The sequence below is a fragment of the Salmo salar genome, chromosome 01 (assembly GCF_965601325.2).
Source record: "Salmo salar chromosome 01, fSalSal1, whole genome shotgun sequence".
Taxonomy (NCBI): domain Eukaryota; kingdom Metazoa; phylum Chordata; class Actinopteri; order Salmoniformes; family Salmonidae; genus Salmo; species Salmo salar.
The window spans coordinates 141,246,875-141,265,518 of NC_138291.1; the positions used below are offsets into that span (position 1 = coordinate 141,246,875).

An 18,644-nucleotide genomic window follows, 5' to 3' on the forward strand; every position below is an offset into this window, starting at 1 on the left:
TGTTTGTGAAAAATATGGAGACGTTCTCTTTTTACGTGGAAGGGTGAAAGCCCCGCCCTGTAAACACTTGCAATGCATGAGTGAACTTCAACTGTCAAAAGTGGAAGACACATTAGCCTTTGAGCTGGGCGGTTTCCAATTATCAACATCGCCTTTGTAAGTGATCGCACATCAAGACGCTGTAGGTGTGATCGAGGCGCAATTTGTGCACAAAGCGCTGGATTGCACGGAGGCTGACGATCGAGAGGGATAACCTAGTGTCGTCCAAGAAGTGAACAAGTTCTAGGTTGTTTAGGGGGGCCGATTGTTGCCAATATGTCCAGGAATCCCATATTTGTGAGTCCATTCCACAGACCCCACTGTTTGGCCGCCGCCGCCCCAGCAGGAAAAGCCAAACTCACCCACCCTGGCAAAGCCATTCTAGCAGGTAAGGATACATTCATTCATCTTTCCTTGTGTAGGCTGATGATTTTGCTTCACAATTCAGGCAGCGTTCATTATAGCGCCTTGTTACGTAGTAACAATGCAAATCATTGTCACTGTGACAATACAATATATTATAAAGGTTTTTCTTTTTACTTTTGTAGTGGGCAGTCTGTTTGTAGCAAGACATTTCAACACTATTGCCTGCCTACTGTATAGAGCTTGCCATGGGAGGCAACATTGACGTGAACTTTGTTAATGTAGTAAATAATTATTTAAGTCTACCAATCTATTCAGCCTTTTTTCTTAATTTCTTCATGAACTACGTGTCAGTTGTTAGGGCGTATGGCACATTTGATCACAATATAGCAACACAATTATGTGCTGTGCTTGACAGGGTGTCCAAACCGCCTCTAAAACAGCACCAGTGGCAAGTAAGTATCCAATGTGCTTTGGCATGAGATATTCTATATCTGGTCATATACCTTGTTTTTTGTGACTGATGGGGGAGGTTTGTGACTCCAAAGTAACTAGTCACCCTTTGAGGGCGACTACTGTCTTCATGCACTGTGGAACTTGAGGAGTGGCATGAATCTGCAGCCTGCCTGGTGTGTGTGTATGTGTGTGCACATGGAGCTGCAATATGATCATTATTGAATGCATATGAGACTTTAGGAATACAAGACAGTATTCAATTGTTTGGAGAAAAAAATGTGTCTGCAATGTCTATGCCTGGATTGTCTTCAAATTGTGCACACCCAAAGTGCCCACCTCATTTTGACTATAGTTCAGGAGGACTGGCTGCATCTGTTGAACTATCAATTTGCCCTTTTAGCCTTTGATTCAACATGTCTGTGTGAGCGATCTGTTATTCATCTTGAAACCCAGACAAAAAATACCATGATTTAGGGGATTTTCACGAAATGTATTCCATAGCATGGTGCTTTGGAAGAAGGATTGTTGACATATATTTGACATTTGTATCTAAAAGCATAACAAAGAAATAATTAATAAAAGTTGGCATATTTATTACATTTTGGCTGTACCCAGGCCTCATTTAAGACTCCATGTTGGCGCAACAAAGCTAAAATGTGTGTCATATGAAGCTTTACCGCTTGCTCTGTAATATGAGTAGTATACTGATTTCAATAGAAATGTTCTTACATAAATGTATTAGTATAGTAAAATAAACATGAATATATAAAATGTTTGACTTGGCAATTTCAAAAAATATATTGTTGAACATAATATACTTTTTGGCAGCGTTTCCCAAACTCTGTCATGGGGACCCCAAGGGGTGCACGTTTTGGTTTTTGCCCTAGCACTACACAGCTGATTCAAATAATCATCCAGCTTTGATTATTTGAATTAGCGTGGAGGGCTAGGGCAAAAACCGAAATGAGTTTGGGAAACGCTGGTCTATGGGCATATTAATGTTCCAGAGTGGGCAATACAAGTAAAAGGAGGGCTGTGATTGGTTACATTGCCTACTATGACAATGTATTGAACATTTTGCTGAATCAATTATGGTTTATTTTCAATATTCATGTTTTTATATTTTGAAATATTCAAATGAATGTAAGAACTACTACTAATATTACAGAGCAAGCCGTAAAGCTTCATATGACAATCTTGTTTGCTTTGTAGCATCTACACACAAAATATTATGGAGGCTTTGGTATTGCTAAATTTTAGGTTAATAACTTAGGTTATTTCTCAATTATGCTGTTAGATTAAAATGTGTCAACAATCCTCCCTCCAAAGGACCATTCTATGATTAACGTTTTGTGAAAATCCTCCAAATCATGGTCATTTTTTGTCTGGGTTTCAAGAGGGATCACTCCTGTTCTACAAGGACACATGCTTTGCTCTAGTCGTCAGTTCCAGCGTGTGTAGAGTTAATTAGATGTGTCATGGTCCTTTTCTCTGGTAATTCCTGACCCCATGATCATACCAAAGCCCCCTTTCCCTTAGTCCAGCAGAGTGTAGTTATCATGGTTTATGAATGGGAGTTTGGCAGACTCCTCTCACTGTACAGGGGGCTGAGTGGGATGTGCCGGACACTGTAAAGCTAGGCCACAGAGGTAAGGTCCTTAGATGGAACCGTTGCTGCACGTGCATCCTTGAATGCAGTTGCACTACTTACTTTGTCTCTTTTGGGACAGTACATGGTGCCGCATTATTGAGGGCATTCATGGTTGATAACTCATGTGTTGCGTCAATTGCTTCTGTATCTTGCTTCTTGCAAGAGTAACAAGTGAACACTGATCCATTCCAATTCCTTGATATACTAGAAATATCTTCTCATATCAGGTGATAGAAACCATTTGTCTGTCTCAGTTCTCTGGCACATGTTTCAGGCCTGTTTCCCCATGTCTATCACCTACGCTTTCACCTGGAGTAAATTGTAAGCTATCGGGGCCTACTCATTTGCTCTCACAGGATAGATGAGAGCAATATGATGGATGTCTACCAGGAAGTGCTTTCACAATCAAACCAGATAAAGGAAAGGAGATGACGGGAAACCTTTTACACTACCAGTGAGATTCACCCAATAGTGTGAGTGCTTGACAGGGGGCTGAGGCCTGCAATGCAGTACAGTGCTGAATGTGCCTGAATCCATGAGCCATGATGACACAGCACAAACTGCACACACTTCTGCAGTTCCGAGAGCACACACACACTCCTGCACAGATGTACTGCTTCACACATGGCACACATGCAGCTGGTTTACAACACCCTTTCACCAGACCAGGGGTGCATGCTGGCGGGTCGGGGGTTAACATTTTTCTTCAATGTTCACTCTTTAGTCCACTTTTTGAACTTGATTACCCCCCCATAGAATGCAAAGCACTCTGAGACCTAATAAAATGTGCTATAAATGCCATTCAATGAATTAGTAATGTTGTTGAGCATTACTATGGCACTCAACACACCCTCATCTACTCGAATGAAGGTCTATCTTGCGAAACATGCAGTCGTTTGGCTTGCTCCTTATCTCTCAGGTTGTGTGCCTTTTTATAATTCAGCTGACACCTTCTTCCTTCACTGCTTCCTTAGAATAGTAGAGTAGGGAATGAATGACTGGCATGTTATGAGGAAACAATTGGATGTCTAATTATAAAACATCTAACATTATGACAGGAAGAGCCGGGCACTAGGCAGAATTTCTAGCCTACTGTGTAATAACAAGATAATGAACATGAGCCTACTAGTGGAAAAAAAACGGACTCTTTAGGCAGCTTTTTGATAAGGGGAAGAAAGAAAATTCTGGGCTGGGCCCACGTCAGACAGACAACTCTCCCAACAAATCACGAGTTAGACATGCCAGAACGTTGTGATTCTAAACCAAAGTTTGCAGGAAAAACTTTGAAGGGGTTTTAGGTGAAAATAAGTTAATACATAAAAAACTGGCGATATGCACTCATTAAAAATAACCACTCATCTCCATCTTGCTAGCTACTATTTTGTTTTTTATTCAAGCGGATAAGGTAGTGACGGAGTTCCTCTATGCCAAACTAAAGTTTTCTGTTACATGCAGATTTGTTAAGCCGGAACATTAGAAAATTGTGGGAGGCAACCTGGATGTCTAGGGTTAGGGTGCTGTAGGTCATGTAACTATTTGTTACATGCAATATGCTTTGTGGACTTCAACGGACAGAGGTTGCGCTCCAGTTTTGTGATGAAACAAAGGTGTGGTTGAATTTATTCTAACACTGTGTCTTATTTCCTTGGCCTTAGGCCTATATATCACAGTCGCAAGGCATAGGAACTAACAGGTTATAGAGCAAACAACGTAAGTATCTCAACACATACACTATATATGCAAAAGTATGTGGACACCCCTTCAAATTAGAGGATTCAGCTATTTCAGCCACACCCGTTGCTGACAGGTATATAAAAATCGAGGACACCGTCATGCAGTCTCCATAGACAAACATTGCCAGTAGAATGTCCTTACTGAAGAGCTCTGTGACTTTCAACTTGGCACCTTAATAGGATGCCATCTTTCCAATAAGTCAGTTATTGTGAAGTGGAAATGTCAAGGAGCAACAACGGCTCAGCCGCGAAGTGGTAGGCCACACAAGCTCACAGAATGGGACTGCCGAATGCTGACGTGTGTAAAAATAGCCTGTCCTCGGTTGCAACACTCACTACCGAGTTCCAAATTTTCTCTGGAAGTAACGTCGGCACAAGAACTGTTCCTCTGGAGTTTTATAAAATGGGTTTCCATGGCCGAGCAGCCACACACAAGCCTAAGATCACCATGCGCAATGCCAAGCATTGGCTGGAGTGGTGTAAAGCTTGCCGCCATTGGACTCTGGAGCAGTGGAAGCGCGCTCTCTGGAGTGACGAATCGCGCTAAACCATCTGGCAGTCTGACGGATTAATCTTGGATTGGCAAACGCCATGGGAACGCTACCTGCCCCCAATGCATAGTGCCAACTGTAAAGTTTGGTGGAGGAGGAATAATGGTCTGGGGCTGTTTGTTCATGGTTCGGGCTAGGCCCCTTAGTTCCAGTGAAGGGAAATCTTAGCGCTACAGCATACATTGACATTCTAGATGATTCTGTGCTTCCAACTTTGTGGCAACAGTTTGGGGAAGGCCCTTTCCTGTTTCGACATGAGAATGTCACTGTGCACAAAGCGAGGTTCATACAGAAATGGTTTGTCGAGATCAGTGTGGAAGAACATGACTGGGCTGCACAGAGCTCTGACCTCAACCCTATCGAACACTTTTGGGATGAATTGGAACGCCGACTGCAAGCCAGGCTTAATCGCCCAACATCAGTGCCCGACCTCACTAATGCTCTTGTGGCTGAATGGAAGCAAGTCCCCGCAGCAATGTTCCAACATCTAGTGGAAAGCCTTTCAGAAAAGTGGAGGCTGTTATAGCAGCAAAAGAGTAAACAAGTCCATATTAATGCCCATGATTATGGAATGAGATGTTCGGCAAGCTGGTGTCCACATATTTTGTCATGTAGTGTAGGTTGTAATATGGCTTTTGGGGGGGGGGGGGGGGGGGGGCTTGGCTTCCCCAGTGATTTAAAAAATAAATAAATAAAAAAATTATAATATTTTGTATTTTTGACTTTTTTTGCCACACGCCACTACTAAGAGGGACTAACTGTGTGTGTGCTTGTGGATAATGAAGTGTTGCATGACCATTCCTGTGTGGGACTGACCGCCCTGCATGCTTGTGTGTAGAGGTGAAAGGCATGCTGAAGTCCAGAGCCTCAACAAATGTCTCTTTCAGAAGCAGCAGCATGGGGTTGATGTTTAGACTCAACCAGGACGTTTCCCACACACACATTAGGGACAGCTTTCCCCACTTCAAATCTTACAGGTTTTCAATGGGGATTGTTCAGTTAACTGGTTAGAGATCCGTGGTTGAGCACGCTATGTTATCACATAACTGTTTGAGAACTTGGAAGACTCATATGGAGTTGCCCCTTGAACTCTATCGGTTTATGACGACTCTGTGTGAGAAAGGCGTCCACATGCTTCTCAGCCGAAACAGTTCGGTAGAGTTGGTGCATATGTTATGACGACATTTTGTGACATCTTTGTTCGTATGGACTTCGGTGAGGGGTTTTTCGGCTGTTCGGGCTCACCACTTTTTTTCTGGAGGCAAGCCGAAGTTCGGAGCCGAAGTCTACGCTCCTTCGTCGGTGGTTGGTCAACAGTAGGGATTCTAAAATAAAGTTTCTGTTATTCAACGAGAGACGACTCGTTTTCATTCACCAAACAACTTAGTTAGATGTAAAACTGCGCGAAAGATCTATTCGGCAAAAACGTCAAAATGAATGACAGATTTCTTGAATTCTCTTAGATTAGTTATATATTGAGTAAGCGTACACTGGCTACGGCGTCTCAAAATGGACAAACAGGACTTTTTCTCGTTCTTTTTCTTTCTCGGTACTTTAAGGGAGTATGCGAGCACACTCGTTCGGCCAGCTGAGTTCCGAACTGAAACATGCTGACGTCTCTCTGTCAGTGGAAGCACACCCCCACTGATCAGAGCAGAGGGGCGTATCCTGTGGGCAGAAACCCAGCTCAGCCAATCAGAGCCCTTCTTTCTGTTAGCCGTTCAACTGCAGATGTGTGGCGCTCCGGCTGTTAAGGTGGAACCAGGAGGTTACAGAGAAAAGTCCTCTAAGTCCTCTAATAACATATATTTTTTTAATCTGTTATTGAGACACTGATGATATTTTAAAATATTTTATTTGTGAATGTAGTAATAACACGTTAAACATAAAATGATGGCATCTATTCAGCCAGCAGAGAAGACACAAGCCTTTAACTGAACTGGTCTGTTGTTCCAGATGGAGCAGGGGGTATAGAGATCAGCCTAACGACCATAACTTTTCTGTCTCTTTTTCTCTCTCTAGGTGGTATTGCTGGAGGAATAGAGATCTGTATTACATTCCCTACAGAGTATGTGAAGACTCAGCTGCAGTTGGATGAGAAGGCCAACCCTCCCAGATATAAAGGCATCGGTGTGTATCTCAAATCAAGTGTTATTTGTCACATACTACATGCTTCAACAGGTGTAGACTAACATTTACATTTTACATTTAAGTCATTTAGCAGACGCTCTTATCCAGAGCGACTTACAAATTGGTGCATTCACCTTATGATATCCAGTGGAACAACAACTTTACAATGGTGCATCTAAATCTTTTTTTTTTTGCGGGGGGGGGTAGAAGGATTACTTTATCCTATCCTAGGTATTCCTTAAAGAGGTGGGGTTTCAGGTGAAATGCGTACTTACGGGGCCTTTTCCAACAATGCAGAGTTAAAGATTCTATTTAAATGAATACAAAGTGACATGAGGAATAAATTCAATGAATAAAAATAATAAGTAAAAATAATTGGGCTATATACAGGGAGTTCCAGTACCGAGTCGATGTGCATGGGTACGAGGTCATTGACGTTGTATGTACAGTAGCAGTCAAAAGTTAGGACACACCTACTCATTCAAGGGTTTTTCTTTATTTTTACTATTTTCTACATTGTAGTATAATAGTGAAGACATTAAAATTATGACATAACACATATGGAATAATGTAGTAACCAAAAAAGTGTTAAACAAATCAAAATAGATTTTATTTTTGAGATTCTTCAAAGTAGCCACCCTTTGCCTTGATGACAACTTTGCACACTCTTGGCATTCTCTCAACCAGCATCATGAGGAATGCTTTCCAACAGTCTTGACGGAGTTCCCACATATGCTGAGCACTTGTTGGCTGCATTTCCTTCACTCTGCGGTCCAACTCATCCCAAACCATCTCAATTGGGAGGATGTCGGGTGATTGTGGAGGCCAGGTCATCTGATGCAGCACTCCATCACTCTCCTTCTTGGTCAAATAGCCCTTACACAGCCTGGAGGTGTGTTGGGTCATTGTCCTGTTGAAAAACAAATGATTGTCCCACTGAGCGCAAACCAGATGGGATGGTGTATCGCTGCAGAATCTTGTAGTATATTTTGATTTGTTTAACACTTGTTTGATTACTACATGATTCCATATGTGTTATTTCATAGCTTTGATGTCTTCACTATTATTCTATAATGTAGGAAATAGTACAAATAAAGAAACTCTTGAATGAGTAGGTGTGTCCAAACCTTTGACTGGTACTGTACATAGTAGGGGTATAGTGACTAGATAGACAGTAGCAGCAGTATACTGTATGTGGTGAGTGTTAAAGCGTGTGTGGCGTCCGTATGCATGTGTGCACATGTTATGTGTGTGGGCGTATGTAGTGTGTGTTGGGGTGTCAGTTTTAGTATGCGTGGGTAGAGTCCAGTGTGTGTGTGTGCATAGAGTTAGTGCAAAAAAGGGTCAATGCAGGTAGTCCTGGTAGCCGTTTGATTAGCTAATTAGCTGTCTTGTTAAGCAGTCTCATGGCTTGGGGGTAGAAGCTGTTAAGGATCCTCTTGGTTCCAGACCTGGTGCACTGACACAGCTTGCCAATAGTTGCTCCTAAACAGGAGAGGGAATTATTTGTTTTTTGACAGCATCCCATTTGTTTTAAACACAAACCTTCCATACATGTTTACCTATGGAAGAAGGTCAAAGTGACTTTTTGGACCTGAATGCCAAAACATTCAGTTGACCCATTTTGCATACCCCACCCTACCATGAGACATCCATGTCTTCATCACTGGAAAAGATAAACGGTTGAGTTTGATATAATTTAAAAGCTAAAAAAAATGGGTTGTCAAACTGTTTAATCATTTATTGAATGATACTTTTTTTAAATAGGAATTATCAATTATCCAAAAATGCATTAACTTAGATTCTTTTCATATTCGCATATTTTGTAGCTTAGACCATATTTTATTTACATTGTCTGATGTTTTTGTGTTGTGCCCGCCATCGGTTGAGACACAACATGCTCTTGAATACTGTGTGGGTGTCATCAGCTGTTTGCAGTAGACCTTACAGGAGGCCTTACATGTCAGATTAATTAAAAGCCTTGATCAAAGGATCTGTAAATCAATAGGAGAGATCCAAAGTGGAAATGTTTGTGTATTAAAACAGTGGCTCAATCAATCAAATGTATTTATAAAGCCCTTTTTACATCAGCCAATGTCACAAAGTGCTATACAGAAACCCAGCCTAAAACCCCAAACAGCAAGCAATGCAGATGTAGAAGCACGGTGGCTAGGAAAAACTCCCTAGAAAGACCGGAACCTAGGAAGAAACCTAGAGAGGAACCAGGCTCTGAGGGGTGGCCAGTCCTCTTCTGGCTGTGCCGGGTGGAGATTATAACAGAACATGCCCGTGATGTTCAAACGTTCATAGATGACCAGCAGGGTCAAATAATAATAATCACAGTGTTGGTAGAGGGTGCAACAGGTCAGCACCTCAGGAGTAAATGTCAGTTGGCTTTTAAGAGCGAGAGAGCTCTTAAATTCACACTGGATAAGACAGGAGAAATACTCCAGATATAACAGACTGACCCTAGCCCCCCGACACAAACTATTGCAGAATAATTACTGGAGACTGAGACAGGAGGGGTCGGGAGACACTGTGGCCCAGTCCGACTATACCCTCGGACAGGGCCAACCAGGCAGGATATAACCAGACCCACTTTGCCGAAGCCAGCCCCCACACCACTACACTGCTAGTGAGTGCCAGCCCCTTTCCTGAGAACTTCAGAGCTTCCTGTGTGTGTGTGTTCAGCCTAGCCGTGTTATCTGTATGTTCAGAGTCACTGGACTTTGGCCTGGAGTCTGTCTGAAACAACATGTTAGTCAGTCAGTACTGAGATTTCCCACTCCTGGACTTAACTGTAGCTGCTAGCACCATGAGTCTCACTAACAGTTTCCTGTACCCGTACAATGCACTAAGTTATTTGTTAAAATACCGTTGAATGTTCCACAGGTAACATGCAAAAAAACAACTCAAAGTGATTTGAAATATCTGCAGTTGACTGTGTATGTTTTGTGTCCTCTCTCACTCTGATTCTCTGTCCATCTCTTCCTTACCCTCCCTGTAGTTGACTGTGTGAAGCAGACGGTAGACGGTTATGGGGTGAGGGGTCTGTACAGAGGGCTTAGCTCATTGCTCTATGGCTCCATACCCAAAGCAGCTGTCAGGTACACACACATCACACTACACACTGTCAATCTCTCTGCCTCATCCTCTGTCTCGGTCCATTTTTAATATGTCCCTAACATCCTCTCTCTCTCTATCAGGTTTGGTGTGTTTGAGTTCCTCAGTAATAAGATGCGTGATGAGAGTGGGAAGCTGGACAGTACCCGGGGTCTTTTCTGTGGCCTGGGGGCTGGAGTGGCTGAGGCTGTGGTGGTGGTCTGCCCCATGGAGACGGTCAAGGTTTGTGTGTCTTAAACGACTTTAGGAAATCTTAAACTGTTATCTGCATGTGTCGGTGTGTGACGTTACTAGTTTATAAAACAAAGGTCTGCATATAATTTTAATCTGTGTCGTTCTCTTGTCATTTCAGGTAAAGTTTATCCATGACCAATCGTCAGCCAACCCAAAGTACCGGGGATTCTTCCATGGAGTCAGGGAGATCATCAGAACAGAAGGTAAGGAAGGGAGACAGACACCGTGTGAGTTTACTGCCACCCAATGTTCCCCCGAGACTGCCTCGCAGCTCCCCCAGGACTGCCGCACAGAATAAATATCAGCCCACAGAGAGAAGCACGAGATTGAACTTCACTCAACTTTCTAGAGCAGTGGTCACCAACCGGTCGATCTCCAAGGCATTCCTAGTCGATCAGCAAACATTTTAGTGAAACCCCCCCCCCCCGTAAAGCCTTGTTCCAATTTCTTTTTGTTGTCTGGGGCTGTTGTCTGTAGGCGCACCCGAATCAGGTGAACTGTTGCCATTTTGAACCATTTCATGTGTCTGAAGGTACAAACTCTGCCTTCCCGGCGGCTCCGGAGAGCTAATCAAGTGCTCTATAGGCCTACCGCTGGTAATCTCAGATTACTGTCTCTGCAGTGACGTAGCCGGCATAAAGTTGATACTGTGAGATTTCAAAACGTTTAAAACCATGACTAGAGACTGTCAACGTATACAGCAAAGAGCTGCTGTTTTTATGAGTGAGTTCATGTTTAAGTTCTTACTCAGCACTGTCAACACTTTGTGTTCAACACTTTTATAAGCAATAATATGTGCGTTCTTCCTATTTCAACTCATCGCTACAACAAGCACTGTAGCAGAAATTAATGAGTAGGAAAATGTATCTATAGGCTTGCGTTGTTATTATTAGTGGCTCAAGGAATATTTCACTTTCTCTGTTCATAGGAGTAACAACTTGAATTTGTGCATGAGGCAAAAAATGATGTGGTGCGACTCGAGTTTCGCCATCAGCTGGAAGACTGTTTCCCTTTTTGGTCAGTGTCAGCGGAGGGATGTTGAGAGACGGACCCTCAGTCTGCTGCTCTCTCTCTCCACTGACACTGACCACAAAATGCAGGCACCATCAGCCCAGTAAAATAAAAAGCGAATTATTTAAATGTATGCTCACTCAGCTGTGACTCACAAGTAATACAACAAAGGATCTATTACCGGGGTGATCATATAGCCTACCTCCAAAAAATGGCCCGAACTGCAATGCATTGGCAGGGCAATTCAAGCAAAGCCAATATGTGGTGACAATGTATTGGGCCTATAGCTTACTGCACAAACCTCATTGCTACAGTACTGTTTTTAATTGGTTAATGTTGCACAGGCTTACGTTTTTTAAGTCATGTTTAAAAATAAATCTGAGCGGTAGATCTCGGCTTGCGTTTTGACTCAAAGTGATCTTGACTCAGAAAAGGTGTTGTATTTTGAGACAGGCTTGAATAAGCTCAGTAGTCAATAGGCAGAGGGTAGCATAATTTGTCTGATTCTCTGTAATAGTGGTATGGGAATAATAATGCATTTAATTTTGTAAAGTAGTTTCTTGCATCAAACAACATTTTCAGTCTCCTTGTCTGAAGGATAGTGGTAAACAGTTTAATGTCAAGCCCTCCATGTTTTTTTTCAAAAGTCTCACTGCCACATTGAACACCACACATTGGCTGCTACTGTAGGTTGAATAATAGAACAGCTATTTCCATGTTAAAATGTATTGCATTTTAATAATTTATTGTTAAAACGAGAGGCTGCCTGGATCTTTAATTTAAAGACCCTTGCTCCCTTCGGTCTCAACATAGACTTTGATCTGAAGCCATTCTTGTGATTATTGTGATTTTGCCATTGTAATTGTTTGTTAGATACATTTTAGACTACAAATGCTATGATCGTATGCTATCCATTTGTTTGTCTTTTTGTATGTTCTTTGTATGCCATTTTTTTAAATATTTGAGTTAACCAATGATATTAGGCCATACTTGGCCATGATTACAAACACCTGTGTGTCTCTTGACACTATATAAATGACTCATCTCGCAGTGTTTGTGATGATACCCTGATGAAGACAGCTTCGCTGTCGAAACGTTGGTTATTACATTTTTGCATCTGAGCTCTTAGAGTGTGCGGCTTTCCTTTATTTTCTAGTGTTCTACTCCGCTAGCCAGCACCTCGCCTTAATAGGTGTGCGTTTCTTTCTTTTTTCATGTCGTCGTTCAGCCACGACTCGGTGAAACATAAGATATTACAGTTTAATGTCCCATTGGTAGTTTAATCTTGCTCGTAGGTCATCGATTTTATTTTCCAATGATTGCATGTTTGCCAATAGAACGGATGGCAGTGTAGTTTTACTTGCTCGCCTACAAATTCTCAGAAGGAAGTCCGACCTGTGTGTTGATATGTTGTGTTATCTATGTCTCCTCCAGGCCTGAGGGGGACGTACCAGGGTCTGACAGCCACGGTACTGAAACAGGGATCCAACCAGGCCATTCGCTTCTACGTCATGACATCTCTAAGGAACTGGTACAAAGGTGTGTGTGTTGTGTGTGATCGACTGAGTTTGAACCCTTCTCTCCTGTGTGTGCGTGTGTTGTTTACCTGTGTGTGTGTTTATCCAGAGTGTCTCACTGCTCTGTCTCTCTCTGTTCCCTAGGTGAAGACCCTAACAAGGCCATTAACCCTCTGGTCACGGGAGCATTCGGAGCCTTCGCTGGAGCTGTCAGTGTGTTTGGAAACACTCCTCTGGATGTCATCAAAACCAGGATGCAGGTACACACCACCATTATTAATGACCTGGTCACATGCAGTGAATTGAATCTCTTTTACTATACTTGTATCGTTTTGTTAGTTAAACCCTGTCCTTCTCTCTACTAACAGGGTCTGGAGGCTCACAAGTACAAAAGCACCCTGGACTGTGCCGTCAAGATCATGAAGCATGAGGGACCTAAAGCGTAAGTGTCTCTGTACACACTAACTTTGACCTTCTGTCTCATTTTCATCGATTTGTATCAGACATAATTGTATTGATCCTGTGTCTGCCCTTTGCCTCCTTCCTTCATTATTTACTTTCTCCCCAGGTTCTATAAGGGTACAGTCCCCAGGCTGGGCAGGGTGTGTATGGACGTAGCCATCGTCTTCATAATCTACGAGGAGGTGGTGAAGGTCCTTAACAAAGTCTGGAAGACTGACTGAGATCACGTTTCCATGACAACCAGCATGAGTGGATAACCCCTGGCAGGGCGGGGCTATGGCCTGATTCCAAACCCAATCCCTCTGCCCTTTCCTTAGGTTTTCCATGACTTGCTACCTCCTTACAGATCTAACATGGCTGGTTATATTTCATTCCAAATAAGTTGGTCTCTGTCCCCTGCCATTTTTTGCTTAGTCAGTTGGAATGAAATGCAGCCATGATAGGTGTAAACAATCTGGGGATGAGTGCACTTCGCCTATGATCCTATTGGGATTACTACTATCATATTGTTTATACCTACTGCCTCTGTTCTTCTTTATATCCACAGGGGGGAGTGAGTAAGGGCACATGGGTAGGGTGAGGGATTTGGCCTATATGACTGGAATAATGGGAACACTGTATCATTCCAGAGAAGTGTCTTAGACCGACAGTGCTTCAGTTCACGAATGGCTATTATTAACATCTTATGTTGTACATTAATCAAAGGTGAAACAATACTTATAGCTAAAACCCAATATAATGTGATGTAAATCAAAGGGAAAAACTTGAAATGAGGAGGAGGATCAAAGGCTTTTAACTCCAAAGACCATGTTGTATATTTAACATGATGGTGTGACCCAGTGAAATGGGTCTGGCAGAGAAGTGGAGGCCGTCGTTCTTACACGTGATAGCACTACAACAGACATGCCTGTTCACGTGTCACATGGGTGTTGTTTTCCAGGTTTAATGCAGGTCTGAAATTTAGCTGCTTTACATACCTGAGTGCAATTACAACACAATGCCTTATATATCATTATATTCAGAGATATCTTTATGGTAGAGAGATACTATATGTACATTGCCATGAAAAAGTATATGCCCCCTTTCTGAGTTTCTCTATTTTTGCATATTTTTTTATACTGAATGTTATCAGATATTCAACCAAAAGGGTGTTTACAAATAACAAAAAAGATATACGCATTTTATTTATTTAACAGTTTGCTTACTGGGACTTCTAATTTTGCGAGGGGCAGCATTTTTTGGACTCGCTTAGGGTGGCAGAACAGCAAGGACTGGCCCTGCTTCCAATAGTCTTGATGATCATCCAGGTGCTTATTGGCCAACTTGTCAACTTTTTGGAGGACATGGGTCCGTATATGCCTAGCAAAAACCAAACCAGGCATTCCACAGTAAGAACCTTACACCAACGATCAATCATAGGAGTCTAGGTGTAATTTAGATTTTGGCCACCAGAGGCAGCAGGGGTTCAAACTATACTACATTTTATTTCTTGGACCTTCAGTATGACAAATCAGAGCAAAATTACTGAATGTAAGTACATTTATTTACCTTCAGAGGTGAATGTATCAAACCAGTTGATGTGATAAGTGTTTTGTTGTTGTGCACTCAATAAATAGCATGGCTTTTTTTTTTTTTTACTGTAATAGCTACTGTAAATTGGACACTGCAGTTAGATTAACAATAATTTAAGCTTTCTGCCCATATAAGACATGTCTATGTCCTGAAAAGTTGGCTGTTGTTTACAACGTCATTCTAGTCACATTAGCTCACGTTAGCAACAACCGTCCCGGTTTAGGGACACCGATCCCGTAGAGTTTAAAGCAGTTCTGCATGGAAGAGTGGGCCAAAATTCCTCCACAGCGACGTGAGAGACTGATCAAGAACTACAGGAAATGTTTGGTTGAAGTCATTGCAGCTAAAGGTGGCACACAACCAGTTATTGAGTGTAAGGGGGCAATTACTTTTTCACAGAGGGGCATTTGGTGTTGCAGCATAATTTTTTTCATGAAATAAGTAAGTAATTGTCATTTGTTCACTCAGGTTCCCTTTATCTTGTATTAGGTTTTGGTTGAAGACCTGATAACATTCAGTAAAATTAGAAAGGGGGCAAATACTTTTTCACAGCACTGTATGTAGTAGTATAATAATAATTGTTGTGACCATAGAATTAAAATAAGAACTCCGTTTTTAATAACTACCCATTCTTATTCTATGGTTGTCATAACCCTGTTTTGGCATAGAATTAAGAATGAGAATCCTAATTAAATAGTATTTTAATAGGATCTCTATGTTTTTTGGTGTCCGTCGAGTACAGTATACTCAGACATTCTGTAGAATGAACCAACACTTTTCAAGTGAATTACATAACAACTGACCAAAATTGAGATGGTGAGGGACTTTGCAGTTGTAAATGTGAAACATCAGAAATATATTTACATAATGATTGCTTGTGGCTGCAAATGTCGTTTATGATGGTTTTAGAAATCTGGTATAACATCTCTAGTGCTACTAATGTCTAAAATTGAAATGATTCATGTAGCATGTCTTAGCTGGGTCAGTTTTTCCTCACTGACTTACAGTATGATATAATAACACTTAATCATTGTTTTTAAAGTGTTTATTTGATATAGACAGTAACACAGTGCAATGATGCCTTGCTGAGATGTTTATCAAATCGACTGGTACTAGTTGACAGTATAGTTTACCAGACCATCTTTGTAATGCAGCCTTGAGTAATTCAATGTGATGAGATATTGCCTGGTAATGTTACCTGGCAGTTATAGTAAGTATAAATGCCCTTGGATTTACAATTGATCATTACATATTTTCTTGGTAGTGTTAGTGGAGGGGATGGGGACACCAGTTTTTATTTAAGATTTCTAGATATATCTTTTGCAAAACCTAATAGACATTTTTCATGAAACAATACATTTGCCACTGTCATGGTCTGCCCAATGTAAAATACATCTATTTTTTATGCTCCAAGACAAGATCTTATGTAAGCATGTTTTATTGAAAGACCATGCACAGTCATTGCAGATTGTAGTGCCTGAGAGACATTTGTAACATTTGCATTTGGGATTTTGAATATGCCATGTGTGCATTAAAGAGTGTAAAGGATTGTATACAAGATGAATGAGTCTGTTTTGCCTCTTATGACAGGATGATTTTTAAAGTGTTTTAGGCATCTTACAACTGAAGTATTGTTTGCAGACCACCATAGAAGAAGATAACAGGAGTAGTTATCGTCAATGTCCTACAAGCTGCATCCTCCCACATCAAAATGTTTGTGTGTGACAACATGTGCCTTCAAACCTATTGTTTATAATCCTCTTCATTGTCAACCCAACTGGAACATTTGACATTAAATTATTCCTATAAAATTATTCAATTTCTGGTTCTCAGCAGACATGATTTGAGAATCATTCGAGTTCTCAAATAGTTTGACTTCAAAACCTTGATCATTGTTTACCATCAACAACGCATTTTTCTAATGACCTTGTACTGCGCCGTATGAACTCAGTGCTCGCCGTAGTTGTTGGTGTCCGCTAGCTAGTTAGCTTGCCCTCTTCGCAGCGGTAAGCGCTGTAAAATGTTCTTACTACCTGTTTGTGTTGAATTATAAAAATGTCTGCGAAAACAACAGGAACCAGAGGGTTTTATTTCAATACTGTCTTGTCCTTGGCGCGCTCTTTGGCCGCACACCGCCCTGCGCCAATAGATAAGGTGAGTCTGAATGATTTAAAAGCATTAGTGAGCTAATGCTAGCTAAGTTGGCTATTAGAGGTTCAGTTAACATTACATGTATACATTGTTGCTATATGTAAATAACTAAATCATAGTGATGTGCGATGCTGTCGAGACCAGCTACTAGTTGTCCATAAGCAACACAGTTGTTGGAGAAACAGCTAGCTAAGTTAGTAAACTATGTTAGTCATTCATTCTCAAACAAGGCCCTTGCTTTGGCTTGTCATTCCACATCGGAACACGATACAGCAACAAGGCAGTTTTGCATGACCCGGTGCCCAGGAGGGTGAAGGTTGGTCCTTAAATGCAATGAAAAGGTCTAAAATGTACAAACTCCGCCTACCCGGAGCACCGTGCCTTGCAAAACGAACTAGCCCATACTGAAAACCTAGTTTAATAACTGTAGTAAATAATTTCCTAGGTACGCCTTTAGCTGTCTGTCGATAATATTGGTCGATTGTCATTCCATCAGAATGAGGAAGTTAGTATAGCCATTAGTTATCTAGCTAGCTGTCAAACCTGTCAAATAAGTTAACGCCCCCATTTATTTGTCAACATTGGTCATTGATTGATTTATTATTTACTTGAATGTGCTGTATTCTTTATTTCAACCATACGGTTTATGATTTCAACAGACATTGTTTACTAATTTGCCTTATTTCACATTTCACAGTCATATAAAACCAACAACATGATTTTGGGTGTGTTGTATTGCGTGGCTAATTATTCAGCGGTTGGCAGTAAAGCTGCGTGGCAGGAACTGTCAGCCAAACTCTATTCAAAAACTGGAAGTCGTCAATAGTGGCAAGGCCACTATTGATACCCCTACCGATGTATAACAAAACATAACATATAACAAAACAATATTTTACTGCAAAAGTGGTTAAATTGATGTCACCACCCCTTAACTCAAACAGTGCAGAATAATACCTGGCTGGAGGGGGGAGTGGCCACTAACTTATGTAACACAATATTACAAGCTCTGATATTGCTCAAATTTGTAATACAAGTAGTCAACTGTCTGCCCTACACACATACATAGCATTAGGATATCTTCATGCATCTTGGAAATGTAGACCTGTAAACAGACCTATACAATAGTTGGAAATATAAACTCAAATATTATGGGTAAATGTAAACTTTTTTGCACTCATTCAGTGCTCTATGGTCATGCCTGGAAAAAATGCATACAGTTGCAAATATTTTGATGTTGTGGCTATTGTAATAGGCTCTATGGAAAACAAGTGGGCTCAGACATAGAAATAAAAACTTTTGGGGTCCAAGGTTCCTTAAAAGATTTTGTATCTATAGCCCCTAGTCTTGCGATTAAGTCAAAGGGCCAATCACAGATTACCTTTTATTTTTTGCTTCAAATCCAATCTGGCTGCCCTTATAACATTTGATGGAGGTTAAATCACCTGTAAATAGGAATTTAGTAAATTTAGCATTTTTGTTTAGAATTGTGTACAACAGTCATGCCTATAAAGACTGTTGGTTTGAATATAAGTAGCCCTTGTTCATTTTGTATTGTTTTATTCTGTCTTTAAAATGGTTTAATAAGGCTCTTGGTATATCTAGGACTATGAGTGACACTGCCATGCCTCCGTTGTTTGAATAGCCGAAGCCA

The 18,644-nt window shown here is 41.2% G+C and overlaps 2 protein-coding genes across 4 annotated transcripts in view; both read left to right on the forward strand.

Moving 5' to 3' along the window:
* Positions 1-67: 67 nt before the first annotated feature.
* On the forward strand, positions 68-16,400 carry LOC106562714 (tricarboxylate transport protein B, mitochondrial). 2 transcript variants are annotated; one of them, XM_014127707.3, is made up of 9 exons: positions 68-427; positions 6,816-6,923; positions 9,931-10,030; positions 10,130-10,268; positions 10,399-10,483; positions 12,726-12,830; positions 12,953-13,068; positions 13,177-13,250; positions 13,377-16,400. In XM_014127707.3, the coding sequence occupies exons 1-9, from the start codon at positions 316-318 to the stop codon at positions 13,489-13,491; spliced, it is 954 nt and encodes a 317-aa protein (XP_013983182.1). In that variant the 5' UTR covers positions 68-315; the 3' UTR covers positions 13,492-16,400. The 2 variants fall into 2 exon arrangements, with proteins under 2 accessions (XP_013983182.1, XP_082834970.1); XM_082978844.1 differs by lacking the exon at positions 68-427 and adding an exon at positions 5,936-6,109.
* A 140-nt stretch (positions 16,401-16,540) lies between these two features.
* pi4kaa (phosphatidylinositol 4-kinase, catalytic, alpha a) overlaps positions 16,541-18,644 on the forward strand; it is a 46,463-nt gene continuing 44,359 nt past the window's right edge. For both annotated transcript variants that reach the window (XM_014127721.3, XM_014127727.3), the window contains exon 1: positions 16,541-16,996. In XM_014127721.3, coding sequence (XP_013983196.2) covers positions 16,898-16,996 — 99 coding nt within the window. In that variant the 5' untranslated portion in view covers positions 16,541-16,897. The remainder of the gene's footprint in view (positions 16,997-18,644) is intronic.

Bases quoted from the DNA above. Each gene is read 5' to 3' on its own strand.
- LOC106562714 (XM_014127707.3), top strand. From the start codon at position 316: ATGTCCAGGAATCCCATATTTGTGAGTCCATTCCACAGACCCCACTGT. The intron at 6,924-9,930 runs GTGTGTATCTCA...CCCTCCCTGTAG, and splicing joins TCCCAGATATAAAGGCATCG to TTGACTGTGTGAAGCAGACG. The intron at 13,069-13,176 runs GTACACACCACC...CTCTACTAACAG, and splicing joins TCATCAAAACCAGGATGCAG to GGTCTGGAGGCTCACAAGTA.